At 40.9% G+C, this 26,810-nt stretch overlaps 3 protein-coding genes across 3 annotated transcripts in view; 1 reads left to right on the top strand and 2 right to left on the bottom strand.

Annotated features, from left to right (window-relative positions):
• Window positions 1-494: 494 nt before the first annotated feature.
• LOC111230416 (myosin light chain 4-like) lies at window positions 495-4,005 on the bottom strand. Its single transcript, XM_022757156.1, has 7 exons — window positions 3,913-4,005; window positions 3,194-3,221; window positions 1,448-1,597; window positions 1,167-1,240; window positions 961-1,060; window positions 609-686; window positions 495-523 (listed from the first exon to the last, which is right to left on the bottom strand). The coding sequence occupies exons 1-7, from the start codon at window positions 4,003-4,005 to the stop codon at window positions 495-497; spliced, it is 552 nt and encodes a 183-aa protein (XP_022612877.1).
• Window positions 4,006-5,014: 1,009 nt separating this feature from the next.
• arhgap15 (Rho GTPase activating protein 15) lies at window positions 5,015-14,074 on the top strand. The gene is made up of 13 exons (XM_022757158.1): window positions 5,015-5,077; window positions 8,021-8,171; window positions 8,245-8,316; window positions 8,741-8,884; window positions 9,375-9,464; window positions 9,551-9,649; window positions 9,914-10,049; window positions 10,315-10,449; window positions 10,839-10,937; window positions 11,130-11,207; window positions 11,730-11,864; window positions 12,711-12,816; window positions 13,759-14,074. Exons 1-13 carry the CDS (start codon window positions 5,064-5,066, stop codon window positions 13,940-13,942), a joined length of 1,443 nt encoding a protein of 480 aa, XP_022612879.1. The 5' UTR covers window positions 5,015-5,063; the 3' UTR covers window positions 13,943-14,074.
• A 1,797-nt stretch (window positions 14,075-15,871) lies between these two features.
• Window positions 15,872-26,810, bottom strand: part of LOC111230417 (kinesin heavy chain-like) — a 40,561-nt gene continuing 29,622 nt past the window's right edge. Inside the window, exon 26 of the mRNA XM_022757157.1 lies at window positions 15,872-18,357. The gene's annotated coding sequence lies outside the window, so the exon portion shown is untranslated. The remainder of the gene's footprint in view (window positions 18,358-26,810) is intronic.

Raw genomic sequence — 26,810 nt, 5'->3', positions numbered from 1 at the left:
CCTAAATCAGCAAGTTAGGGGGTACTTTTAGGGTTAATATGCTTTGTGAATACAGGCCCTGATACTCTGGTATGCCTTTATCCAGGTTAGTGATACTCTTGTATTTTCATATCCAGTTTACTGATAATGTAATACATCATTATTTAGGTTGTTGATTCTCCGTTACATATAGTTAAATGTCATAAGGTTACTGTAAAAGTAGTGACATCATCCTATAATCCAATAATTTGGTTTTACAGCAATAATGCAAAAGACAAACCATTGACAGCGTCCTCACTCTATCACAGCTGAAGTCTAGAGGTGAAAAGTGTTCATGAGTTTTATTGAAACACTGGCTCTTTGAAGGTGAGTAGTAAGTAGTAGTAAAACTGAAATAAATCAGGAAGGAGGGAGTGAAGAAGCAGGAGCAGGAACATCTATCTGGATTCTTCAATACACAACAAGTGTGTTTGTTTCACTCTGTTGATTCTGTTGTGACAAAGTGATGAACACACTCAGCCAGCGATGATGTGCTTGACAAAAGCTGAAAGATATACACAGAATTTTCTTCAGTCATTATTTCACAGGTCTGTGTTTGTGTTTCTTGGGTTTTTATTGAACGTGTCTACCTTCATAGTTAATACATCCATTAGCATCTTCCTGTCCTGCCAGCAGTTGTTCCACTTCTCCCTCTGTCATCCTCTCTCCTGATGACACAAATCATTGTACAAAAATTTGTAAAGAAGAAATGGTAAAAGGGTTAGGATTAGGGTTGGTTTACATTTAAAGTGGTGTTTAACCCACTGAACCACTTAGACTTAATGCTGACAACAATGGAACCACATGGGAGAGAAGTGTCTGCAGACTGAGAATTATTACATTGCATGGAAAAGGACAAGGTTACACAAAGATAATTATTGTTATTAATTCTCACACAAACACACACATACATATGAACACAACCAAAACCGATCATCATACCCAGAGTAACAAGAACGTGTCTCAGCTCTGCACCCATCACTGTCCCATTTCCCTCTTTATCAAAGACTCTGAGGCCTTCTACAAAATCCTCATACGTCCCCTGTTAAAAAAAAAAACACACACACACACTGTAAGAAAGGAATACTTTTACCAATAAATTATATTGATTTACCTCTGACCTGTGCAGGTGAAAACTTTTATCTCACTTTGTCTTTTGACTGCGACACATGTTGCAGCATTGGCAGGAAGGTCTCAAAATCCACCAGTTTACTGTCCATTTCTGCCCACACACACAAAATCACATAATTTCGTACAAGACTGTTAAAAGCTGATGAATACAATGAGGGAGTTTTCTGACCTGAACTCGATTTAGACTAACTCTCTAAGCCTAATGTTACTTCTGTCACAAAGAAAATCCATTTGAATATGTTGTTAAGATATAATATATAATTAGTTCATAAACACTGTAACTTGCATGTGTATGTACCCTCTGATTTTGGTCGTCCCAGCACTCGCAGGACCTGAGCATTGGTTGGATTCTGTCCCAAAGCTCTCATCACGTCCCCACACTGAGAGAACAAGATCTTCATCCGATTCTCTGGAGTTCTGTCAAACAGCTGGAAGGCTTCTTTAAACTCTACAGCCACCAAAGAGTTAACACTGGAATTAAACTCCATTCATATTTGGCATTAACATTCCATCTGTATTGACATACGTTCCCTGGAAAAGGATAAACACCTTGGTGCCAGGTGCAGAATACGTTGTAATGGGAATGTGATTGGTTGAGCCAGACCACATTTGGAGCAGTGGTGATTGCTCTAAGATGCAAGGGAAGCTCAGCTTCCTCTAAAATGTCAACAAAATAAGTGGTCAAATATGTGCTGTTGTGTGAACATTTCATTGACTAAATATGCGCTAGAACACGTTCATCTTTTGTTCAGAATCAGCTGCTTATCACAGGTAACCGACACGACTTCCTTCTCATTCATCCCCGCAGCGCCACAGCGCTTTACACAGTGTAGAAGCCGAGCGTCTACTGACTTCAGTGGGGAAGCACAGAGTGGGTTGTTCCACTGCAGCGAAACTAGACGGTCTTTGGATAAATGCTGGGCTTTGTCCCGCCCATCGGACGCTCAGCGTCTCTGGGGGTCTATGGGGCAGTGGGCTGGCCCGGACACTCGGCTTCTGCATGATGATTGGATGATCTGTCTGAGGCTGAGTCCCTTTTTGATTAACAGCAAAATGAGCGAATCAGCGATCTTGAAGTTTAAGCATCCACCGGAGCATTTTTCAAGTTTTTCATTCCGTTGTTCGGAGTTCATCTGGAGACGTTACTGATCCTCAGTGACTTTGTCTTTGTTAAAAACGACTAGCGTTGTGTTTGGCGACTCTCTTCTGTCACTCTGCGAATTTACATATAAATAAACGGACACATTTTATGATGTAGGCCGAAAATGAGCTTCCCCTCCTTATAAGACCAGCAGCCGCCACTGATTTGAAGGTGATCTGGCTCGCACTGTGATCAGGTCTCAGTAGGTGTAAATGCAATACCTACTGTGTGTTCACAGGTAAAGAAAAAAATCTGACCAGCAAGTTGAAAGGTAACCTAACTCCACCTCTTCCTGCTAAAGAGGTGGAAAACTTTTATCCAATTTAAGCCACAGTTTTATAACACATTTTTTAGATCTTGGTCAATTTCAAATATGTATTTAACCTGATGATGAAGGATTTTAGACCCCTTATCACTGTACAGTGTTAATGAATCACTGACTTTAAATGTGAACCTGTTTTATTCAGTGTTTTTACTGATTATAATGACCTGGTCTGTTTGTTGTAGAGAGGAGGAAACTTCTGAGGATAATTAAGTTCCAGGTAAAAACCTCCTGAACCACTGACACTGAAGGAATCCAAATCAGGAGAAGCTGATGGCAAAAACTCCCATGATCCCACACTATTTCACAATGTCACCAAACACCATCTTTTATGATTTTGATTGACAGACGCTTAGTGACAGAAGTTACAGACTGTGTTTAATAGTAGATATAAATGCATTATATCTTATAAATGCAACCACTGATCAGACATTATCATCCAGATACAGATGGTGGTGAGTGGGCTTTTTCACTCACACACACACACACACACACACACACACACACCAGAGTTTAAAGTCAGAATTGTGATATCAGTGTGTGTGTGTGTGTGTGTGTGTGTGTGTGTGTGTTTGCTTTACCTTCTATCTGATCAGCACTGAACTCAATCTGAAAACAATAACAATTTTCTGTTACTGATCTTGAATCAGCACACTCTGATGGTTCAACTGCATTTGAGTATTTTTATTGGGTTTCACTACAGATATCTGAATATCAATCATATACAACAGTAAGTCCTCACTGACTGAGGGAGTTCAAATAAATCAAATCATATATTCAGCTGTGGCTTCAGATCTGATAAGGACTCTACCACAATAATAAAGCTCTCTTTATTTTAACATCTGACTGCAGGAAGTTTAAATCTCTCTTATTCTAGGTCTATAGAGAGAGAGAGAGAGAGAGAGAGAGAGAGAGAGAAAAAGAGAGACAGACACAGGCAGAGAGAGAGAGACAGGTCAGAGACAGAGAGAGATGGAGAAAGAGAGAGAGAGGGAGACAGGCAGAGAGAGAGATAGGTCAGAGAGAGAGGCAGACACAGAGAGACAGAGAGAGGGACAGAGGCAGAGAGAGAGACAGGTAGAGAGAGAGACAGGCAGAGAGAGACAGAGAGAGAGAGAGAAAGAGGGAGAGAAAGACAGGTCAGAGACAGAGAGACGGAGAGAGAGAGAGACAGGTCAGAGAGAGAGAAAAAGAGAGAGAGAGACAGAGAGAGAAAGAAAGGGAGAGAAAGAGGCAGAGAGAAAGAGGCAGAGAGAGAGAGACAGAGAGAGAGAGACAGGTCAGAGACAGACAAGCAGACCTTGATGCTGTGTGGGTCGAAGTCTGGTTCTTTAGCTGGTTCTGGAGAAAGTTTCATTGCTTCCGTCTTTTGTTCTGGTTTCTTGGGGGCCATGATGAAATGGAAAAAAACAAATAGAGTGGAATCAGATAAAAAGTGAAAGAAGAAAGAGAGGAAAAGGAGAGTGAACAGATTCATCTGTGAGATGGTTTAAATACTCTCCATCAGTCCATCAGCTACATTTAAGGTCAGAGAATTAACTGATGATTGAATCCTCTCAGGAGACGAGCTGCAAATAGAACTGAAACCAATTCTACAATCCTCTACTGAACATACATCTACTGACACCACCTTAAATAGAAAACATCTAGTCTACTGGACCAATGCAGAACATACAAGTTCTGATACCACTTTAAATCTGGATGAGTCCCTGATGCTATACAGTTGAAATCTGCTCAGTAACTGATGTGTGAGCAGCTGTACTAACTGCACTAACTAACTGTCTTGTGTCTGTTTTACAGAATATTTTCACATCTTTATTTATCAGAAAATTTACACCATATTCATGCTTTTAGCATTTCAACACAACAATGTTAGCTAACAAGTTAGCCGAGGCCCTACAGCCGAATACTGGGATTGCAACTTAACTATAACAAAGCTTTGTTTGAGGGCTGGCAGGTGGACATCACTGCTCATGTTTAACATGGTGACAGAGTTAGAGCAGAGAATCAATCTGAGGATTTTGTGCTTTGTAACTTTGCAGAACCTTTACATGTGCAAAGAAATTGTAAGACACTAAAGGAAAGGGAAAACCTAAAAAGTAGAATATTGGTACTTTAAATTTACTGAAAGACATTCTATTAAATGTGAATGTGAATTACCCAGAAATAAACATATACTAGCACTCAGAGTGGCAGGGTATATAACCAGTGTGTAAAAAGAAGGAAGGTGAAGATGTTTCTACTTTGTATACAAACTGACAGAAGTGACAAAGTGCTCATGTCTCGTCTCATGAGAATGAGGTTAGTTTTTTTTTTTCAGGAAATGGAGAGGTTGCAGCAGTTGTAGTGTGAGAGACGGCTGGTTTGAAAAACCACGTGATGAATCATACTTCCTCTACCAGTCAGGCCTCAGTCCTCTGCGTTTCTTCTTTCCTGATCAGTGACACAGAGATGGCGAGTACGAGGTAAGATCATATTAAATGACCTGTCAGGTTCTGCATAATCTCTGACCTCATGGTTCAGTTTTGTGGTTTCTGCAGGTTTCTCCTCATCTCTACTGGCTGTAAATCTTGTTTAGTTGAATATACTTGTCTGTAGGCCTCCACACACTGATGTAGGTATGTGAAACACGAAAAGGTTGAACTTTTCTTGATAGGTGCGCCAAAATAAACTCTATTGTGGGGGATTTTTTAGACATACAGATATTATGAGTCAGGGATTACACTTTCAACGTATACATTCTGTTGTTCATATCATGTGAGGAGGAGATAATAAGACTACATGCATGACTGAAATTCCAGCTTCCGTTGTTTGGAGGGTTTCAATTTGTTTCCTGTTGCTAAAGCTTCAGTTCTCATCGAGTGAGCTCAGGAGGGTTTTTGATATGTGATGACAGCAGCTGCGCTGTTGTTTTATGTGGTTTCATCTCACAGTCAGTTACAGAAAAGATGGAAACCCACAGAGCTGAAGCACCATGACTGCAACAGTTTAATTCATCACCTCTGCTGGTTCATTTCTTCACTTTCACACTGGAACCTCATCACAGCAATATTCTGCTAATTTTTCATGTTAGTGTCAAATATGAATAAACAAAAACAAAGATCACATTTCTTCCAAATTTATCAACCAATCGTTGACATCATTATTCAAGGTAAAATTTCAGAGCCAGTTAAAGGCTCAACAGATACATTTTTATCTTGTTAAAAAACACTGAAGAAATACTTAAAATCTTTAAAATGCTCCTGTGATATCTATATATAGTGTTCTACAGCTCTGAGCTGTAACTGATACATGCTGATTTTCCTACAGCTGCTGCTGGACCCTGCAATTAACCAGCAGTAGAAGGTCTCAGTGGTCTTGGAGGTCTATAGTTAATCTGTGAGTTAGTCATGTGGCTTGTTCCTTGCCCAGTAAGGTCTTTCTGTATACGGAGGAGGAGCTTAAAATCAGCTCTAAATGTAACAGGAAGTTAAACTGGACTAATGTGGTCTCTCATGTCTCATCTGGTTAATAGTCAAGCTGCAGAGTTTTGAATGAGCTTAGGTCTCTCAGTGGTAAAAAAGTGCATTGCAGTGATCAAGTCAGCCTGAAATGAATGCATGAAGCACGTCAGGAGGAGGTTGTGGTGGATGAATGAATATGAAACAGGAGAGCAGTGTTTGATTCCCATGTTGTTTCTATTATCCATCACCGTTGGTTGTTATTACTGTAACCATGACAACAAAGATCATCTAAAGTTGACAAAATACTTATTTTAACCCGAATCACCATCTTTTCCTAAACCTAACCACGCCATGAGCATTACTACAGTAACCATGGCGACAAAGGTAGGCACACCGCTCTCGGTACAGTCTGCGTGTTTATTATTGTAACAACCAAGGTCTATTTCAGGAGACACTCCTATGGGTCATATCAGGGGGTGATGTTGTAATTTCCACAGGTTATTAAACAGCATTTCTCTTTTTGATTTGATTGTTCATCCATTTATTTATTGCTAGAAGACAGGTAGTAATGGAGTTTACAGCTGCAGCATCATTCGGTTCAGCAGAGATGTACAGTTGTGTGTCATCAGCGTAACTATGGAAACATACATTGTGCTGATGACATCACCACATGGCAGGATGTACAGTGAGAATAATAATGAACCAAGGCAGCAGATGTCAGGTTTCTCAGAGACACCTGTCAACACAAACCAGAGCTGGTTTCAAAATAAATGGATCTCCAGTCTTATTACCTTTTTATTCTCCATCAATCTCTTAATTCTGCTTATTTAATTGCTCTAAAATCTAAAAATAATCTTTCCTCATGCAGTTCCTGTCCTGTTGAATAAACAAGACTGTTTACATTTTCAAATCTATTTCTTCATGTTGCTTTTCTTCATCAGTGTTTGTTCCACTAACACCTGAGTCTTACCTTGTTAGTTACCTAAACTCTGCTGTTGTTATATCCACATTCTTAGCTGTATGTTTGAGATTGTGTTTAATACACTCTATGAGACTTCATATATTAACAGGCACAGACTCTTTTCTTACTCATGTCATCTGCATAAATTAATTAAAGAAAATCCTGTAAGACTCTTCACATGCAGTAGACATGAGAGTCTTGTTTTATGTCTTGACCTTCTGTTTGGTCCCTGATCAACAGATCTGATCAGATTTTATAAAACAACAGCAGGTTCAAAACATTAAATGATCAAAGTAGTTGAATTTATTAGATATTAATTTAGTTTTCATCTCAGTCAGTGCTGAAGCCTTGTGTACTGATCTGTGTCTGAATACAGACTGAACTAACATTTACTTAACAGACACCAAAAACATTCTAATCCATGATTCTGATTCCAGGTCTGGAAAAGTTAAACTGCAGCACCTGCCCCCAGATCCTCAGAGGCCCTTACCTGTCTGTATAATCAGGTTTTGTTTAAGAGGCCTCAGCCCCTAATAAATCAGAACAACTGTGAAATCACTTTGTGTGTTTGTTGAAGTAGAGTGCAGGTCTACTTAATCAATTATACTGTTTATGTGTACCCAGTCTCATTCTTTGGAGTTGAGGGTTAGGTCTTTTTTTATCTGATGTTTTCCTTGTACTTGGCCAGCAGAAGGAAAAATGTGTAACCACACTAAGGCAATCAGAGCTTTTATTCTTTTACTTCACTAGTGAAGCTCAGGTCTTTAACATTACACCTCTTATCTTTCTGTAGCTGAGGTTTTCCCTGTAGTTGGCAGCAGAAGGACAAATGTTGTGTAACCACAATGAAGCAATCAGAACTGTGAACAGGAACCCAAACAGGAAAAAGTCAAACAGTCCCCAGACTGTCACTGAGTGTCAACCCACACAATTTAACCACAAGCAAAGAGAAATGAACGGACACTGACACCAAGTGAAAAGTCGTGTTCTTTGTTGGTTCTCAGAGTCACAAACTTGCAGAGTGCAAAGCAGCAGCCGCTGGTTCAGCCTCAGGGAGCTGTACAGATGCGCATTAAGAGCTCACAGACCTCCGGAGACCGCCTGAGTCAGTCCAAGTCCATGGTGCTGCAGGAGTCTGACCTCCCACAGAAACCTGTACGTAAACTACAAACAACTGCCATCCAACAAAGCTGCAGTTCACTTTTTAACTGCTCTGTTCCATCTGCAGATCTCCCGGCATCGCAGGAACCAATCTCAGCACAACGTTGCTGTTGCAGGAGCTGCACTGTTTGAACCAGTGGTAAGAAGGAAACTCAACATATCACGAAACAAACTGAACATCAGCTGCAAACTCAGGCCTGTCTGAGGCCTAAACACATTGTTCTCTGTTCAGAAACATTATTTCCACACAAATCGATTCTTCAGACCTTACCAACAGACACAGTTTATATTTATTTCATACACTTCTGTCTCATCACATATTCAATTTCAACTTTCCTCCAAAACCAAGCCTTGTCACCCTCAGCCAATATCGTCTGTGTTTTACTTTATCTCTATTTTATTGCCATCATTTAATGTTACATATTCACTGATAAAAAATATCAGGACAGAAATGATTACAAAGGCACAAAGATTAACTCTAGTGTTGAAGTCAAAGAAACGTGTTTTAGAATTAAATGAGTGAATACTTCTGTTTATGCATGTACCTGCATGTGTTTCTACAGGTGGAATTGAAAGGTGAACACCTGAATGTGGCTAAAATCTCAGACAGTGGTAAGAAGCAGAGGAAGAACTGGACTTCAATGTGGACCGTGCTGACCTTAGACCAGCTGCTGTTTAATAAAGACAGACAACAAGAATCTGCTCAGGTATGAAACTGATCTCCTACTTTATCTAGTTTCACTTTGTTATCTCTACTTTATCTCTACTGTATCTCTACTCAATCTATTGTTTATCTCCACTTCATCTTTACTGTATCACTACTTCATCTCTTCAGACAGACAAGAATCTGGTCAATTATCTCATCATCTGTATTGTATCTCTACTTTATATCTATTCTATGAAGAGAAAACACACGGCCGATCTTGTATGAACATATTTTCTTTCTGTCACTGTAGATTTCTGAACAAACTGAACTGACTTTTATAAAGTTCAAATTTTTCATTGGTTAATGCAACCAATGATGTTTATCTGGGTCCAAGTCAATTAATTTAATTGATTATATTAGATTATGTAGTATTACAAGGGTCATAAATTAAACTTGGTGAACCTGCAGCTGAACAGATTCTTAATTAATATTTTTTATTTCTAACTTTGTCATGTGTCATCATTTTTTCTGTGTTCACTCTCTCTGCTCAGAAACCAGGAAGTAAGACAGATGTGGTCCAGCTGTGCGGAGCTGTTGTCGAGTGGACAACAGAGAAGTCGAGCAGGAAAAATGTCTTCCAGGTAACAAACCTGTCACACTTTACACTGAACCAGGATTCAGGTTCAAGGCTGAAACTGTTTCTCTACCTTTCTTCTGTTCACAACAGATCACAACAAACACAGGAAGTGAATACCTCCTGCAGGTTGAGAGTAACTCCACTGCCAGCAAATGGTATGACGCCATCAGAAAAGCTGTCAACTCTTCAGTAAGAACTCACTTCTATTTAAACCAGCTATTACTTCTATTGTCATGTTTTGACTTTTATTTTTGCATTGTCCATTTACAAACTGTCAACAACAGCTCAGAACCCACAGATATTTAAGTATGATTGAAAATATTCAGATAACTGTGACATGAAACAGAGAAAAACTAAAAAATCTCAGACACAGGTGGATAGACTATCCTTCAGAAAGTGAAACTCCAGCCCTTCTTCGGATTATTGGTGAAATAAAACTCTTTTTCTGTTTAGACTAAAGCAGATGGAGGTTTTCCCCTACGGAGGTCAAACAGCACAGAGTACCTGCCCAGACACAGCTCCCTACCTGGCTATGGCTCAGCCTCCCCCAACCCCAAGCAACGCAACCCGGTTCACAGACGCTCCATCAGTGAGTGACTATGTCACTATTATCTTAGTGGAGCATTTAACAGCTAAAGAGATGGTGGAGACCAAACACAGCTAAAAGAGAGGGAACACTGGACTTTGATTCATCAGGTGACACAAACAGCAGTCCACATGAATCATCATGTTGATCTGCTGGATGTAGAAATACAGTACATATTAGACACTACTTCATAAATGTCAGATGTATTTATAGAACACGTGTAGAAAGACTCCGTTATTTCAGGTTTAGTGTCCATGTTTTTGTGCAGACATGTTTGGTGGCTCAAAGCTGAAACACAGTACCTCGGACAGCGCTGACAAGAACGGAGTAAAGAACAGACTGAAGAAGTTCATCACCAGACGTCCATCCATGAAGACGCTACAGGAGAAAGGCCTCATCAAAGGTGTCTGCCTTTTGTTTACATGTTGAACCTATTAACACACAAATCCCCCTTTTCTTTCTTCCTAATCAGCTTTAAACATGTTCAAGTCCAAATGAATCATTGTCATAAAATGAAGTTTATCATGCTGTTGTGGCTCTACATTGAAGTACTGTGATGTTTCAACATGTCTGCTCCGTCATTTCAAACATATTTTACCAATTCATCTTTGAATACTTTGAGATCTCCATTAGAATTTCAATACAGTTCTGCTGATTTGAATAACTAACAGTGTTATTGGCAGGTGTAATGACGTGTTTCTGTACTTCAACCCTTAAATGATCAACTGTGCTGCAACATGAACCATTAAACCTACAGTAACTTCCATGTTCATGCTGTAATGTCTGACTCAGATCGAGTGTTTGGCTGCCATCTGTTGACTCTCTGCGAACGTGAAGGAACCACGGTGCCCAAGTTCGTTCAGACCTGTTTGGATGCCGTCAATAAACGAGGTACATCCGTTAACAGCTGCTGCTGATATATTACTGCAGAGGAAACAGGAGAGGCCTCATCCAGCACACTCAACCAGCAAAAGCCAGTACATGTGGATCCAGTACAGCTACTTCTTTGTGGATCTACTGGTTGATGCCAGTTTATGTATTGTTTCATATATTTTCTAATCAGCTGTGTGATTGTGTTTTCAGGTCTGGAGGTCGATGGAATCTACAGAGTCAGTGGAAATCTGGCCACAATCCAGAAACTTCGCTTTATGGTCGATCAAGGTCAGTTCAACACAAAACTGATTGCACCTGCTCCAATCCTGTCTCCTACAAAATACATTTAAATTCTACCACTTTACAACAGAAAACCATACCACAAGGATTACAGCTTCATATAGCAGTTAAATGTCCTTCCCTTGTCACAGCCCGGCTCAACGGCTGGACAACCAGAAAGGGGAGATAACACAAGTTCAAATAAGGTATTTACAACAAGGTAAATTAGATTCAGGCCGGCCAATAACTGAAAAGTAATAAACAGAAGAAAGGCCACAGTTGCCATCAGATCTGCTAGGAGTGAAGGATAATCAACATACCAACAGCCAGAGCGCCGACAGAGAGGACAGGCAGAGAGCGAGCGAGCTCAAACAGAACTGAATGGGGATGTCTTTATGGTGCACACCGGGCCCAGGTGTATCACATCAGGCTGATGAGATTCCTGCATTCAGCGGGACACCTAGTGCTTCAGTTTCAGTGTACACATTATTACAGTCATGTATGTTAAATGATCCCGTGTATATGCCCTAGAGGAGGACCTGGACCTGGACCACAGTCAGTGGGAGGACATCCATGTCGTTACAGGAGCGCTAAAGATGTTTTTCCGTGAGCTGCCAGAGCCGCTGTTCCCCTTCAGGTTCTTCCAGCCGTTTGTGGAGGCCATCAGTGAGTAAAAACTGACCAAAAAATATGAAATAAAAATAGAATAACAGTAGAAACAACATATCTTCTGGCATCAGGAGTGGATGAGATTCACCGTGGGGAGTCCTTTGAGGAGTACTGCAGCAAAATGGGGTGTTGGACCGTTATTATGAGTTCTTTGGTCTGGCAGGAAGTCAAACACGTTTCCAGTTGGTCTCGGCCTCCATCACAGTCGTCTTGTCTAACAGATCCTGGTTTTCTGCTGTCAAACAGTGGATTCTTCCTGCCAGGTTAGAAGTGGGTTGTACAATGTGTGCAATTGGTTGTATAGTCAGCAGTTCACACAACCACCAGAGAAACAGTAATAAATGACAATTCATGAAACAGAAAAATCACAATTAGTTATTGATTAGGCCAGTGGCAGCCAGGATAGATGAGTTTTTCAGGCTGGCAGGTGGTTCAGGCATTTGATCAGGGTGTGCCCTGGGCGCCTTCCATCGCATGGTTTTCTGGGCATGTCCTATGAAACCACAACAACATACTGAAGAGATCACACTGAACATCTCAGTTCCCAGGACCAGCTGGAAACATCTGGTTGTTGTTAAGTTGTTAGGCCTGCTGCTATCACAACCTGCCTCTGGATTAGTGGCAGAGAACGGATGGAAAAAGACAAGGAAAACAAAATAGATTAATATAGGCCTACACAAATGTATACTGCGCACGTCTATCTATAACACCATATGCATGGTTCTTTACATGTTAAACTGAAGTACACATGCAAAGCTACAACACTGTGCACACATTAAAATATGATACTATACAATACTATACACTCATTAGAACAACTGCCTCTGTCATTCCTCTGAACAGAGATAAAAGAATCCAAACACAAAATTCAGGCTGTGAAGAAACTCATCCAGGAGCTGCCCAGACCCAACCAGGACACCATGAAGCTGCTCTTCAGCCACCTGCACAGGTATGTCTACCATTCACTCAAACTCTGTTGAAATGTTAAAATCCATGTTTACGTGTTTAACATCCCTTGTTCAGAACTTCATTTAGTTGCTTGACCATTAATAAGAGGCTTCTTACATTCAGTAAGTTGTCTCCATCAGCAAAGTTGTCTGATGTTACTGGTTCTGGTTCTTGGAAACAGATTTATGGACTGAATTGAGTTTCACTGAGAATTTGACATGAAACAGGAACAAATCAGCTGACACAAACAAGTAAACCATGTAAGTAGAATGCTGACATTTATAAAAAAGGTAAGAGCTGAGGACAGGATGTGATACAGCTGGTGGAGCTCAGGTCTGACTGCAGCACACCTGTCTCCACTCTGTCACTGTGGAGGAGGGACAGGTGTCTTTAGTGTTTCTATCAGATCACTACATTGATTTACCTTCTTTCTCAAGCTGCACCATGAGAGTGAGCAGAGAGCGAGAGAGAGAGAGAGAGAGCTTCTGTTTGAATAGACAGGGAGACACTAGGTGGATTTCCTGTGCAGTCAGTCTGTTGTATCACTGCAGAGCAGAGGGACACTTTGATGAGACTGTGATGACAGTGGGTCAGACAACAGGAGAAAGAAATCCTCCTCCAGACAGAAAGTTTGAAACTACACAGACGAAACAGACAAAAAAAGGAGACTGCTGCTGCAGCGCCTAGAAGTGAAGAGTTAGACCTGAGCTGCACCTCTTCCATTTATACAGTGCCCTGGGGAAAAGACACTAATTCCTCCTCAAATGTTAATTACATGGATGTAAATATCACAATGTTTGGTTGTAAGTTTGTAACTGTATTCTTATGTAATAAACAATATATAAATAACACCCTATCACCCTATAGTTAGTGCAGTGAAATTTAACACACTGCAGCCGGTTATTGTGGATCTTACAGCCTGTATTTTTTTGCTGTTTTTCAGAGTTCTGGCCTTTTCCAGGAAGAACCTGATGTCCACTCAGGGCATCGGTATCGTGTTTGGCCCGACACTGATGTGGCCCGAGCTGGACGCAGGAAACATGGCAGTCAACATGGTCTACCAGAACCAGATTGTGGAGTTCATCCTGATCGAGAGCAGAGAGATCTTCAACCTGGACAGGAAGTAAAAGTTCCTGAGGTGGAGCTGATCATCTGACGGACTCACATTTACACATCAAAGTTAAAAAATAACCAAATTACTTCTGAGATGTTATTGTTTTAAAACAGAAGCCATGCCTGGTTTGGGCTGGACTGTAAAAAATAAATGGATGGTTTCTGGTCAGAACATATTTTGAAGATAATGTTTTAATTACCACAAACAGATCAGCTCACAGTGTCTGTCCGACAGTGACCACTGCTGTCACCTGCCTCATTTCAAAACATTTTTTAAGGTACATCAAAAACTTCCCGAGTTTGAGAGACTCCTGTCCGTCCATCTATCCATCAGCTATACCACTAATCCTATGAGGGTCATGGGGGGGCTGAAGCCGATACCAGCTGTCACACGGAGTATATTTATAGTGTATAGCTGTACAGAAATAATAATAATCTTGTTGATATTGAAGAAATGATAAACTCATACTATGAGATGATTAATCATGGTCATGTTTTAGATCTGAGTGCAGGAGACAAAGTCGGTTCAACATTATTAACTTTACTCCCCTTTACGCCAGAATAAGTCAGTGTGAAATATTGATGCACAGTCATATTTTTGACCTACTGATTCTAAACAGAACATTAACAGTGACCCCACATTGACAGAGCCCACACTGCGCACAAGAACATCCAGATCAGTAACAGTCCATTTCCAGAACCACAAGGTGAGGCACAGCTGCCTCCAGCTGCCTCCAGCTGCCTGGCAGAGGACGACGTTCAGGTGAATGAGTGCAGGATATTTGTTTAAGCAGCGTAACTGATGTAACTTACAGACATAAGAAAGCTTCAGCAAAGAAAAATCAAGTCACAGAATTTTTCCTGCAAGAATGAAATTATTTGAGAAGGATAGAAACATCAAGATGTTTGGTAACCCTCGAGCCACAGCAGAGGGTCTACATGCTTATGGCATAAGCATGGAGACTCCAGCTGAGTTAGGGTTAACCCTAACCCTGTGGGGGTCAGGCAGGTGAGGAATGGTGGAGCAGAGGTTCAGAACTGGAGACCGCTGGGCTGAACATGTGGTAGAGGGGCAGGCAGGTGGGGAGGGACTGTTAGATCTGTCAGGGAAGGGCAGGATGGAACTGGAGCTGAGGCAGGCAGACAGGACATGAATAATCCCGCGGCACAAGGAAAATGAGGTAAGACTGATGTTTTAAATAATCACGAGGAAACAAACAAACCTTTACAGAGAGGCCTAGATGTGTATCACTCAGGTAGACTGAATAATCTGGCCAAGAGTGACTGTGAAACCAGGGCTGAAATACTGCTGGCTGATAAGATGATGTGAGTCAGGAGAGGAACCAGGGAGGAGCCAGAGGAAAAGCCAGAGAGAGAGAGAGAGAGAGAGAGAGAGAGAGAGAGAGAGAGAGAGAGACACGGGGTGGAGACCAAAGGAGAATGGGGAACACACCTGGAGCCTGGACCAGGACCATGGCAGTTCTTCCAGTTTTTAAAATGGGAGACAAACACAGCTTTACTAACTACGTACCAGTGTCCTGGGTTAGGACTGCTGTCCTGCTTTCACTTTGTTTGTATGAAAACTTGATCGTTTTAATGAAAATAATTCAATTGTTGAGTGAGAGCCAATTCGTCTTTCAGACAATTGATCTACAGCTTTGATATGAATGAATTTAAGAATTATATAGCATTTGATCATACCATCTTAATTCTTTAAATAACATACTGTATGTCGTGAGAGTAGTTCTAACCTATTTAAAAATATTTAAGGATGTGTTCATTTATTCATTTGAACTAAATTGAGTTTTTTTTTTGTTAAATTTCAGGACACATCATCATCAGGCATTTCGGCCACTAGGAAGGCCGTATAATATCTGTTGTGTGAATTGTACAGTTTTATAGTTACGTTTGTTTTACAATTCAAAGCCACAAAAGAGACCAAATATGACATGATGAAATTTATTACAGTATGACAGATCCACCTGTGCTTCAGTCATTTTCTTTTCCTTCCTTTCCTCATGAACATTTTTTATCATCTTTATGAATATACACAAAAAATCCCTGGCTGATCCTTTAGTTCACTTGTGCTGGGAGTCAAAATTAAACCTTTGAAGGTTTTTTTACTCTGTACTTCATTCAGATAATGTTCATATAGAAACATATCAACATCAATAATAAGTGTAACCCTGTCACAATGACACTGACACACATCAATTTATTTTAACCCCATTTCATGTTTATGTCTGTACCACGCTGTAAAACGGTTCATAAATGTGTAGTTACGTGTTAGACTCATTTCTGCACATCAGCAAATAATACATGTTTTAATGGACCTTGAATTTATTCGCACAAGTCAGCAGGTTATAGATTAGTTTCTAATTGAGCTGGAAACACAAATACAGTGGAAACTGCTTATAGTGATAGATATAGTGGGAATTGTTGGGTTTCTTTCTATAATAAAGTAAGGTCTTGGCCTTACCCTGTAAAGTGCCGTGAGATAATGTTCTCTGTGATTTGGCACTGTAGAAATAAAATTTAATTGAAAAATTGAATATAGATGGTCCAGGCATTTTGAGTAGAGAGAGCAGGAAGTCATTACACAATGTCTCCAAACACCTGGTTCAGTGTTGAAAGAGTCTCAGTATATGACAGCTAATCATTTTTCATATGTTGTATGAAAAGATCCAGAAGGAACATGATGACTGTAAAAGAATTATTTCAACTGTATTTGTATAGAAATTATTCTGATCACTGTAACTGCTTGTTATAATCAGCTGATCACTATAATCAGCTGATCACCGTAGTCAGCAGGTAGGGATTAAAGTAAAGTGACCATAAACGCTACAGATAACACGACTTCCTGAAAGATCAGCATCGTGTCAGTGGGGAACATCATTTACTTCCTGTTACTCAACCAATCGTTGAACAGGAGTGTTGTGACACAGCCATCAGCTGATAATAACAGTAACAATACATTTGTGATGGTCGATCAGTATGAAAGTCCAACGGTCACCTCACTGCTGTGTTACTGTCCACAACCATCAACACACTGCAGGATACACAACAACTGCACCAAAGTTTAACACATCAAGTCCACAGACTCACAGACACTGCTGCTATAAAGACTCACGACACACAGCAGCAAGTAAGCACTGTTTTACACTGAAGAAAAATCACATATGCAGAAACACTTGTTGAGTAGCTGATGAATACTGTTCCAACAAAGTAAAAAAGACTTTCCATTGATAACATTTATAAAAAACTTCAGAAATAATGTTGAAATATCAAAGAACAATATCAGTGTGTCAACACTTTCAGTCCATGAAACGTTAGGAATAATAAAACACCTTGTATCATTATACTGTTTAAAAATCACAAGATAGTGTAACATAAAAATGATCTTTTATAAAATAACATGTCCCAAGTCACAATAATATTCTACCTTAATTACTGTTTGTGTTCGTTTTATCTATTTGTGTATTTGTCCTATTTCACTTCCATTTAAAGATCATTATAAATCTGGCTCATGAGGTCAAAATATGAGATTTGACTCGGTGTCAGGAAAGTCACAATATTATGAGAAATAAAGCCGCAGTTTGACCAAATGGCTCTGTAAGTTTACAAGAAAAATAACACTGAGGTAAAATTGTATTTTTAGAAATGAATTTAATATTAACAGTATTCACTGTTTGCAATACATGTTGATAGTATACACACAATGAAGTTAGAAATACTGTTTTATCATGAAATGTAAAATTATGAAGTTATGAGTGTCCAACTTTATACTTAATATTATATGTTAGAGAACATTGTTTTTATTGTAAAATTCCAGCTATATCTCATAATATAACTTTCGCTATATTAGCAACATGTTACCTTTATTTCCTGATAGTGGACACAATACTGTCACAATATTATATTTTACTTATTTATATTAATTTCTCTGCCGAGTCTGGTTTCACCCTGATAAAGGACAAATCCAAATGATCACTTTTAATTCAAATCCCTAAGAGATCCCTATCACTATGAGATATAATAAACATTATAGATAAACTATAATAAACTATACATGTCTTATTTTGATTTCCCTGCAGTGCTTTTATTTTTTATCATTCCTAACTTTTCATTCATTTTGTCTTTTATAACAGGTCTGAACTGCTGATCCTCATTAAAATAAATATTGAACTTGTTCAACTCATCAAACTGAACTGATCTCATCAGACAAACAGCACCAGAGCTGACTGATGTTCCATCAGAAACAAAAGAGAAAGACAGAAGAAAGCACTTGTTGGCTGTTAAGGTGGAATGGCTGTTAAGGTGGAAAGCTGTGGAAACGAGGAGTCTGGTTCCAGTAAAGGCAGAGCGGTGAGAATAGGAGAATTCAGAAATCCAAAAATCCACAGAGAAGAAAACTGATCCAGTCGTCTAACTGTGAAGACAGGAAGTGATGAACCTTTATTTATACAGAATGACGTTACAAAGCATGACTCAAACTTGAAAGGTCCAGTGTGTAGGATTTAATGTGATATAACATTTATAAGTATGTTTTCGTTAGTTTATAATGATGTCTTTGTCGTCTTAATGAGTCCTTCTCATCTACAGAGGGTCCTCTTCCACGGAGCACGCCATGTTTCTACAGTGGCCCAGAGTGGGCAAACCAAACACTGGCTCTAGAGAGGACCTTTCACGTTTAGACCTGAAGGCCACCAAGGATTCTCCTCCATCCTAGGCAGGGAGGGGTGAGAGAAGGGGTGAGGGAAGGGGTATTCAGCTGGTTGCAGTCTGCAACATCACAACTAGGTGGCATTAAATCCTCCACACTGGTCCTTTAATGATGAGACAAGAGTTTCTTCATCTCCACTGATATAACATATCATCACCAGAGAAAAGAAGACTCCATTTACAACAACTTACATGAAGTCAAGTTCAGTTCACTGGTTGGTTGACTCACCTGAGTTTACTTGCCGTGACTCTGATGGGGTTGTTGTTGTGTGGTTGTTGTGTGGTTGCTGTGGTTGTTGTGTGGTTGCTGTGGTTGTTGTGTGGTTGCTGTGGTTGTTGTGTGGTTGTTGTGGGTTGCTGTGGTTGTTGTGTGGTTGTTTGTGGTGGTTGCTGTGTTGTTGTGTGGGTTGCTGTGGTTGTTGTGTGGTTGGTTGTGTCGGTTGCTGTGGTGTTGTGTGGTTGCTGTGGTTGTTGTGGTGGTTGTTGTGTGGTTTGCTGTGGTTGTTGTGTGGTTGCTGTGGTTGTTGTGTGGTTGTTGTGTGGTTGCTGTGGTTGTTGTGATGTTGTTGTGTGGTTGCTGTGGTTGTTGTGTGGGTTGCTGTGGTTGTTGTGTTGGTTGTTGTGTGGTTTGCTGTGGTTGTTGTTGTGGTTTGCTGTGGTTGTTTGTGTGGTTTGTGTGTGGTTGCTGTGGTTGTTTGTGTGGTTGGCTGTGGTTGTTGTGTGGGTTGCTGTGTGGTTGCTGTGTGGTTGACTCACCTGGAGTCTACTTGCCGTGGTCTGATGGGGTTGTTGTTGTGGTGTTGCTGTCGGGGGGAGTGATGACGTGGACCTAGATGCTACTGCCGCCCACCGCTAGATCCCCCGTGCCCGCCGTATTTAGGTCTGCCGCTACCCCCATTATTAGGCCGAGCCCTCTTGCCCTGGAACCACCACCCTACTAGCGCCGTTGCGTCACGAAGTGCGCCCGTGCGGGCACTCTCTGATGTCGGTCTGGTGGATGGAGAGGATGATGGCTGCTGATGTCGCTCTGATTGGCTTGGCTAACATGGAGACAGGAAAACAGGTGAGACAGCTGATCCCATTCTGCTTCTCAGGGTGGGGGATTTGGGGAACCTTTAGATTTGAATCCCCCTCAGGAAAAACAAAAAACCTGCTTTGCTGTAAGCTCACTATCTGAGGCAGAGTGTCCTCTCCTGGAGACGTTCTGGAGCGGACAGCTTTCTTTGATGGCGGTCCACTTCTGTTGGTATCGTTTGCGGTCTCTCACAGCTGACTTTTAACGGCATTTCTCAGGGCGTTTCCAGGGCCTTTCACTCGCTCTGCTGTAGTCCGCAGACGCTTTTCTAGCATGGGCAGCTCACAGCGACAGGTCTGCGTTGTCGCGCAACCAGCTGGTGAACACAACGGGTTTAACTGTCATGAGGCCGATGATCATTCTTGGGCTTACGATGCTCCTGTGGTTGTTGTTGACGTGTGATTTAAATAGAGGATCCCTCCTTTCTAACAGGACAATGAATGGGAACACATCTCCCACTGCTTGTAAAGTGTATTTCGAAGGGAGGGTACGGACTGGCAGGTGAAGTGGAAGGTGTGGATGTTTCTATTGTGGGTGACTCACCTGTTTGTGGACCTTTATAAGCTGCTCAGGTTTATTCTCTAATGAAGACGATCTCTGTCTCTGAGCAGACTGCCGCGGCCTCGTCGCTGTCCGTTTCTGACTCTGTTAAGAGAAGAGACTGATGTAGGTCCATCACTGAACACAGAGACTGGTGTCTGGGAACTCTGAGTGAGAACCACAGGTGATGAGGAGCACCACAGATCTATCTTGGACAACCAGACACTGAATCCAAGATAAGAAATTCAAGACAGGAGGAGTGGGATTGTTTTCTCACGTTCTTCACGATGCGTAGAGCCGATGTCCTGGACGGAACAGTTTTTACGAAGTTATTGCAGCATCTGCAGCTCTTTTGGGGCTGTTGGATGAAACACAAAACTCGTCAGATCTGTCGCTGCTAGACAGCAATATGATGAAATGGTAAAAAAAATATATAAATCACGTACCATGTCTCCTCAGTCCCTCAGGTCCTCTTTGGCTTGCCTCCTCTTCTCAATTCAGGAACCTGAATCACACAAACAGACTGAGTCTACAACCTGCTGACTGAAGGAAACAGAGTGAATGAGCAGTCAAGGTTTCTAAATGTCAATATAAAAATTTTGTCTGTTTCCTGGGATTGATGGAGATAAACACGGGTGAGAGCTGATTCTCTCAGTCGGCTGCCATTAAACCACAGAAGAACGAAGATAAGGTAATTAGAAGAGATCCAGTCAAAGCTCAACGATGAAACATTGGAGATCTGACCTTTCTGTTTTATACATAACTTTTACACTTTAACACAAGCAACTTTTAATATTTATGTTTTATGTGTAAGACTGAGTACAGCAGGTGGATGGAGAGCTGACTTCAATCACACTTTTTAAAAATGAGAGAAATTTGAGTTCAGGATGTTTGGTAAGACAGCAGCTGTTTGAACACAGAGCAACAAACGCTACAGCATTTCTGGAGTTTCTGGTCTTTGTGTCTGAATCCCTCTGCTCTGCAGTTTGTTCAAAGTCAGCTGAAGTTCTGCTTCTCCAGCTGTGAAACTGATTCACACTGACAACAATCAACATACGTACATTTATCACGTTCTCCATTTCATTCACAAAAATTATCACAGAGAGAGAATCTTCACATTAATGTCATGAATGTAGTAAAAACTGAGTAATTTTTGTTAAAACAAACTTAAACTAAATCCCGTAGCGTGTGGAAGCTGATAGTAGATAATACAATAATTAATGAACTTTTTGCCTGGATGAAGGTCAAGTGACTGAACACAGAAACAGCTGAAAACACAACATTACCGTCACTATAATAATCAATTTTAACAATTACTTACTCTTGAGTTGTCGTACATTCCTACTGTTTTTGCTGGATCTCATCTGCGGAGTCGATCAGCTGTTTCTGATGAACTTCTCTGTGGTTTCTCCATCTGTTTCCTCTAGAGTTCTCTACAGAGACCACAAAGCAGCAACACTCAGTTCTCTCCACTTCATTTATCTGGCAAGTAGCATCAACACTTCTGTTGTAACCCCTTCTTTTACTCGAAACATTTAGGATCAGTCTGGTCGCCATGACACAGGCTTGAAGATACTTACGGATTTGTTTTAGTTTATTATTCACATGAATAAGAGATCAAAGAAAAACTGCCATGTACTTGAAAGAAGATGGAGGAAACCTCGACTCACTGTTAATATAAAGAAGCATGACTGCCTTTAAATAGCAGTGCACCTGGCAAGAAGATTATTACAGACAAGAATATTATTTCTCCACTATTGAGCAGGCTAGTAACAGACATTCGCCCCACCCCTCTGCAGCTCGCTTGTTTCTTCAAATAACACATGACCTCAATCAGAGCGCAGGACTACTGCTGATGTTAACTCGGCTGATCTCAGTAAAACCCTGTAAAAAAAAATGTTACCATGGGAAAGTCACCTGTATTACTTGATCTGAGCTCTGCAGGACTGTGACTCCGTGGAACTTCCTGTTACTCGCTGTAGATTCTGTTCATTCAGCGTTTCAGGTCATGTACTGAAACTTTTATTAATATATTCTTCGAAATGGCATCTTTCGCAGATGCCCTTCAAAACTGCTGTTGTAAAACCCTATGTTCCTGAGCAGTATAGGCCCGATATCCAACATTCCAGTCATTAGTAACATACTTGAAAGAATCATTTCAGTTCAGATAAACTCCTTTCTCAGAAAACATATTTATAAGAGCACAATGTATGGTTTCCATAGTTACACGGATGACGCACCACTGTACATACTCTGCTGAAACCAAATGATGCTGCAGCTATAAACTCATTACTACCTGTCTTCTAGCAATAAATAAATGATGAAGTAACAACTTAAGTTAAAATGAGGACAAAACTGAAATCCTACTAGTCTGTCCCAAACAAAAAAAAAAAACAAAGCTGTTCAATACCCTGAGGGAACTGACTCCTGGATTAAATTGAGGGTACAAGTCTTGGTGTTACTCTCAGATTCAGATCTAATTTTCCAGTCCCTCATCAACAAGGTGAAACAACATAATTTCCTCCCCCTTAGAACAGCTAGAGTTCGGCCATTATTTATATATATAAAGATTGATTCATGAGCCTTCATTTCAAGCTGACTTGATTCCTGCAACGCACTTTTACCTGGCTCCGAAAAAAAACCCCAGAGACTTCAGCTCATTCAAACTCTGCATCTCAGCTGATTAACCAGAACCAAGAGGAGAGAGCACATCAGTTATATATTATATAGGATATATAAAAGGCCTTAATGGGCAAGGACCAAGCTACATCCCTAACTCCTGATTAACTATGTCTGAACCACTGAGGTCACCCACTAGCTGCGTTACTAAAGGTTCCAGCAACAGCCGGAAGGGAAGTGGGACACTGGGGATGCAGCCTTTGTCAGTTACGGCCAAAAGCTATGGAACACACTACCATAATAGATATAAGATATGAGCAGCTCACTAAGTATTTTTAAAAGAAAGCTCAAAACTTATTTTCTTCACTTTAGCGCCTTTAACTAGGTTCTGAAAATTTTGCCGCTTTGCACCATTTATGAGTGCTCAGACACTTCTTTTAATTGTCCTATTATATTTTAATGATTGATCTAATTTTTATATGAATGTTTTTAATGTTTTTCCACTTAGATCAATGCTTTTAATACTTTGTTTTTTATGTTCTTTTTTATTTTGTTTTTCTGTCATTTTCTTTGTTGTAAAGCAAATTTGTGCTAACATTTCTTGTATGAAAACTTGCTATAAATAAAAAGTTTTTCTTATATTATTATTATTATTGACAGTGCTTCTTCTGTGATTGAAAATCATCAGCTTACAAACTGAAGGGATCACTGATGAACCTGAGGAACACATTTAACTTTGGTGTGAGATCTTTTGGCTGAATTGATTGACAGAAACGCAGAGTGAGTCACGCGCTGTGTTAGTTTGTTACGCTCCTTAGATTGTATTGAAAATATATAATATATTGAATAAAACACTCACTTGGCTCCGATGTGTGATTGTGATGAATTTTACCTTCATCTCAACAAGCATCATTCAGTTCTGCCTCATGTGTTCTTTCTCTTTGTCCATTACGTCACTTATGCATTTTTAATCTGAAAACACACAGCACATCGCAGAAGTGTTATAGCAGTCTTGGATCTGCTGAACTGTGTGAGGTTAAACACACAATCAAGAGGCAAGTGTTTGACAGTGGTTGAACTGTTGAACTTGAGCTGGAGTTTGGCAATCTCCTGCCATCAGAGCGTACTGACTCTCCTCAGCTGCCGTTTCTTTCTGCTCACTGTCTGTAGGTCAGCAGTCAGAGACGCCAATCCTTCGCTGGAGCTGCACAAACAAACCCTTATTCACAAACCAGGACGGTCAATATAGAGGAAAATAATATAAAGATGAAACTTATGGCTATTTAGAATTGTATTCATTGAAAAAAGGTAGGGTTAATTTTTGATGTGTCCTTCACAGACATCCTGCAGCTCTGTTAACATCAGCACAGACAGTTTCTTAATTTTCTTAGGAAAGATGAATCGTTGCTTTTAGTTCTAAAGATGTGTCTACAGACTTTTGAGCAGTATGGTGTGATTTCCTGCTCTGAGATGAGAAATGAGCGGACCAACAGGTGTTGAATCTGTACTGACTCTTCGCAACAGGAAGAAAAACTTTTGGAAGGTGCGTTTAATCTCTTGCCTGTGAGACGAGCAGGCTGAAGGGTGTTAAGCTCTTCTCGTGGCCTCCTAACTGCAGGTGTTCTCCGTCAGGCTGACTCAGTGTTTGCTCCGGTCACCGAGATTTTTACCTCAGATTTCATTTTACTGATGTAGATCGAGTTGTGGTGAACTCCTCTTCCATCGTCCGCTCGTCTCGTCATCTGTACAAGACGGACTGAGTTCAGTAAACATTGAGTCTGACGTATCCTGGCTTCCCACCTGGTGGTAAAACCCTGGTCCTCTGACAGAGCAGCTTCAATAAAACCGGGGATGGTGACACAGATAACGATCTCAGGAGCTCAACTCTGTTTCACGCTCAAGGTCAGTGCTCGTCAGCGTGTTATTGGTAAATCAGTAGGAAATTCACTTTAATGAACAGAGGTTTTTAACACATATTGTTGTAAATGCAATCTTTACACACTGACTGATTAAACTCAGTGTTTCTTTTCATCCTTCGCTGGAGCTGTTTGAGTGACTAGCAACAGTAATATGAGCATCTAATACAGAGGCTTGAACGTTTCATTTCTCATCTGACGCAAGCTGGTAAACATGAGAAGTGTAATGAATATAGGTATAATCAGGTAATGATTAGGGATATACAGATTAATCTTCTTTTATCATTCTAATCCTGACATTCCCTGTACAGGTTTACCAGACATTTTCACATCAGGGTCAGGGTTATGTTCCCTGGTTTCAACCAACTGTTGTGCAGGTGAGTATCAGTGTGAAGAGTGAAATGTGGAAGAGAGAGTTTTGGACTCTTACAGCTTTGAAGGTCGGTGGTACCGAGGCGCTGCCGTGTCACGAGTCGTCTCTGAGCAGTAAGGTGAGGATCTCTGCTGAGTCTCTTCTTGTGATGAGAGCGTCAGATCTGGCAGAGTGGAGAAGTCTCCCTCAGAACGGCCTCCAGACTCAACATTGAAACACAGAGAAGAAGAGGATCACTAAGTCCAGTATGATCAGGGTTAGTGTGTGATTTGGAATGACCAACTTATGAACGCAACATTCATTGTTTGCCATGTGACCACACTGCCACCTAGTGACCATGCATGGTTAGTTAAATAATTCATCTTATAATACAGACTTCCATTTTAGAAGATTCTTTCGTCTGTCTATTTTCTCCATTTGAAGCTATGACCTAATTTTCACATTTTTAATGTGTAATGTGATATTCATATTGGGTCTAAAACCAAATGTGACTGAAATGTTTCCCATGTGAATCACATGTGATAAGTCAAGGGTTTTTTGTAGGGGGCACCCTGCTCTGACCTCTGACCCCTTGTTTCTGTATGTACTCACAAGTCTTGTGTGCAAGCTCCTCGTTAGCTGTTCGTATGCAGCGGATTCTTTCTCTAACCTCCTGGCTCTTGTGGTCGTAGTTGACAGCGTAGCTCCTCAAGCAGCCTGCAGCACCTCTTCACCTCCTCTTTGGCCGGTCGTTGTTCTCTCTGCACGCCGGGACACTCCTCCTGCAGACGCTCGTAGCCTGGCGTTTCGATGCCGAAGCTGGACAAGAGGAGGTGTTTGATCGAAAGGTGGAGGTTTAGGTTGTGATGATAATACAATGGTACTCCAGGTGAAACTCACCTCGTCCTGATCTCAGCTGCTGTTTGAGTGTCTCAGGCCGTCTGACTCTGATGGTTTTGATCTAATCGTCCTGAAACATCAGCGGACTTTTTTAATGTTTCAGACATTTAAACTCAACTACAAGTCTGAGCTGGCTCAGGGTGAGACTCACCTTGTGTCCAGCTGCTGTAAGGTCGGGTGATGAGCGTCTCGTATTGGACTTCTCTCGTCCGACAGGGGGCGGGAGGTGGGCCAAGCCTGCCATCACTACTGTCGTGTCACTGCTGCACTCTTCTTGCTGCTTCCTGCTCTCAGCTTGCTCCTCAGCAGGTACACACTCACCTGGAGAAAGTTCAAAGATTTTTGTCTGACAATGCAGGATCAACAAGCCAGAGGACAGAGGGTTGAAACTTAATTCTTTAATTATTCATGGAGTGTTTTGGGCCTAACATCCAATAAACCAATCACAGAGCAGCTCCCCGTTCCTTAAAAGCCAGGCGCCTGCCAGTCGGTGCGTTGCTGCTATAATGGTACAGAGTTAGATTCTGTTCGTCACTGATTTCAGTGAACCATCCTGCACAGGCAGCCAGTCTGTGACTGAAGGTAAAGAAGGTCTGAGTGAATCAGTGCCTCTGCTCACAGTCTACCGTCAAATAACTGGGCAACTACCATACACATTAAGAATCTTCGATGGTATGAGAAGTGTGAATAAATCTTTGGTTTTCGTTATGAAAGTGTGGTGAATGAACTGAAGGTGATGAATGGAAACAGCTTAGGGT

Source organism: Seriola dumerili, unplaced genomic scaffold (genome assembly GCF_002260705.1).
Source record: "Seriola dumerili isolate Sdu_G_001 unplaced genomic scaffold, Sdu_1.0 BDQW01000266.1, whole genome shotgun sequence".
In the NCBI taxonomy this organism is placed as follows: Eukaryota; Metazoa; Chordata; class Actinopteri; order Carangiformes; family Carangidae; genus Seriola; species Seriola dumerili.
Note: the sequence above shows the minus strand (reverse complement) of the source record. Positions and strands in the feature narration are given on the sequence as shown.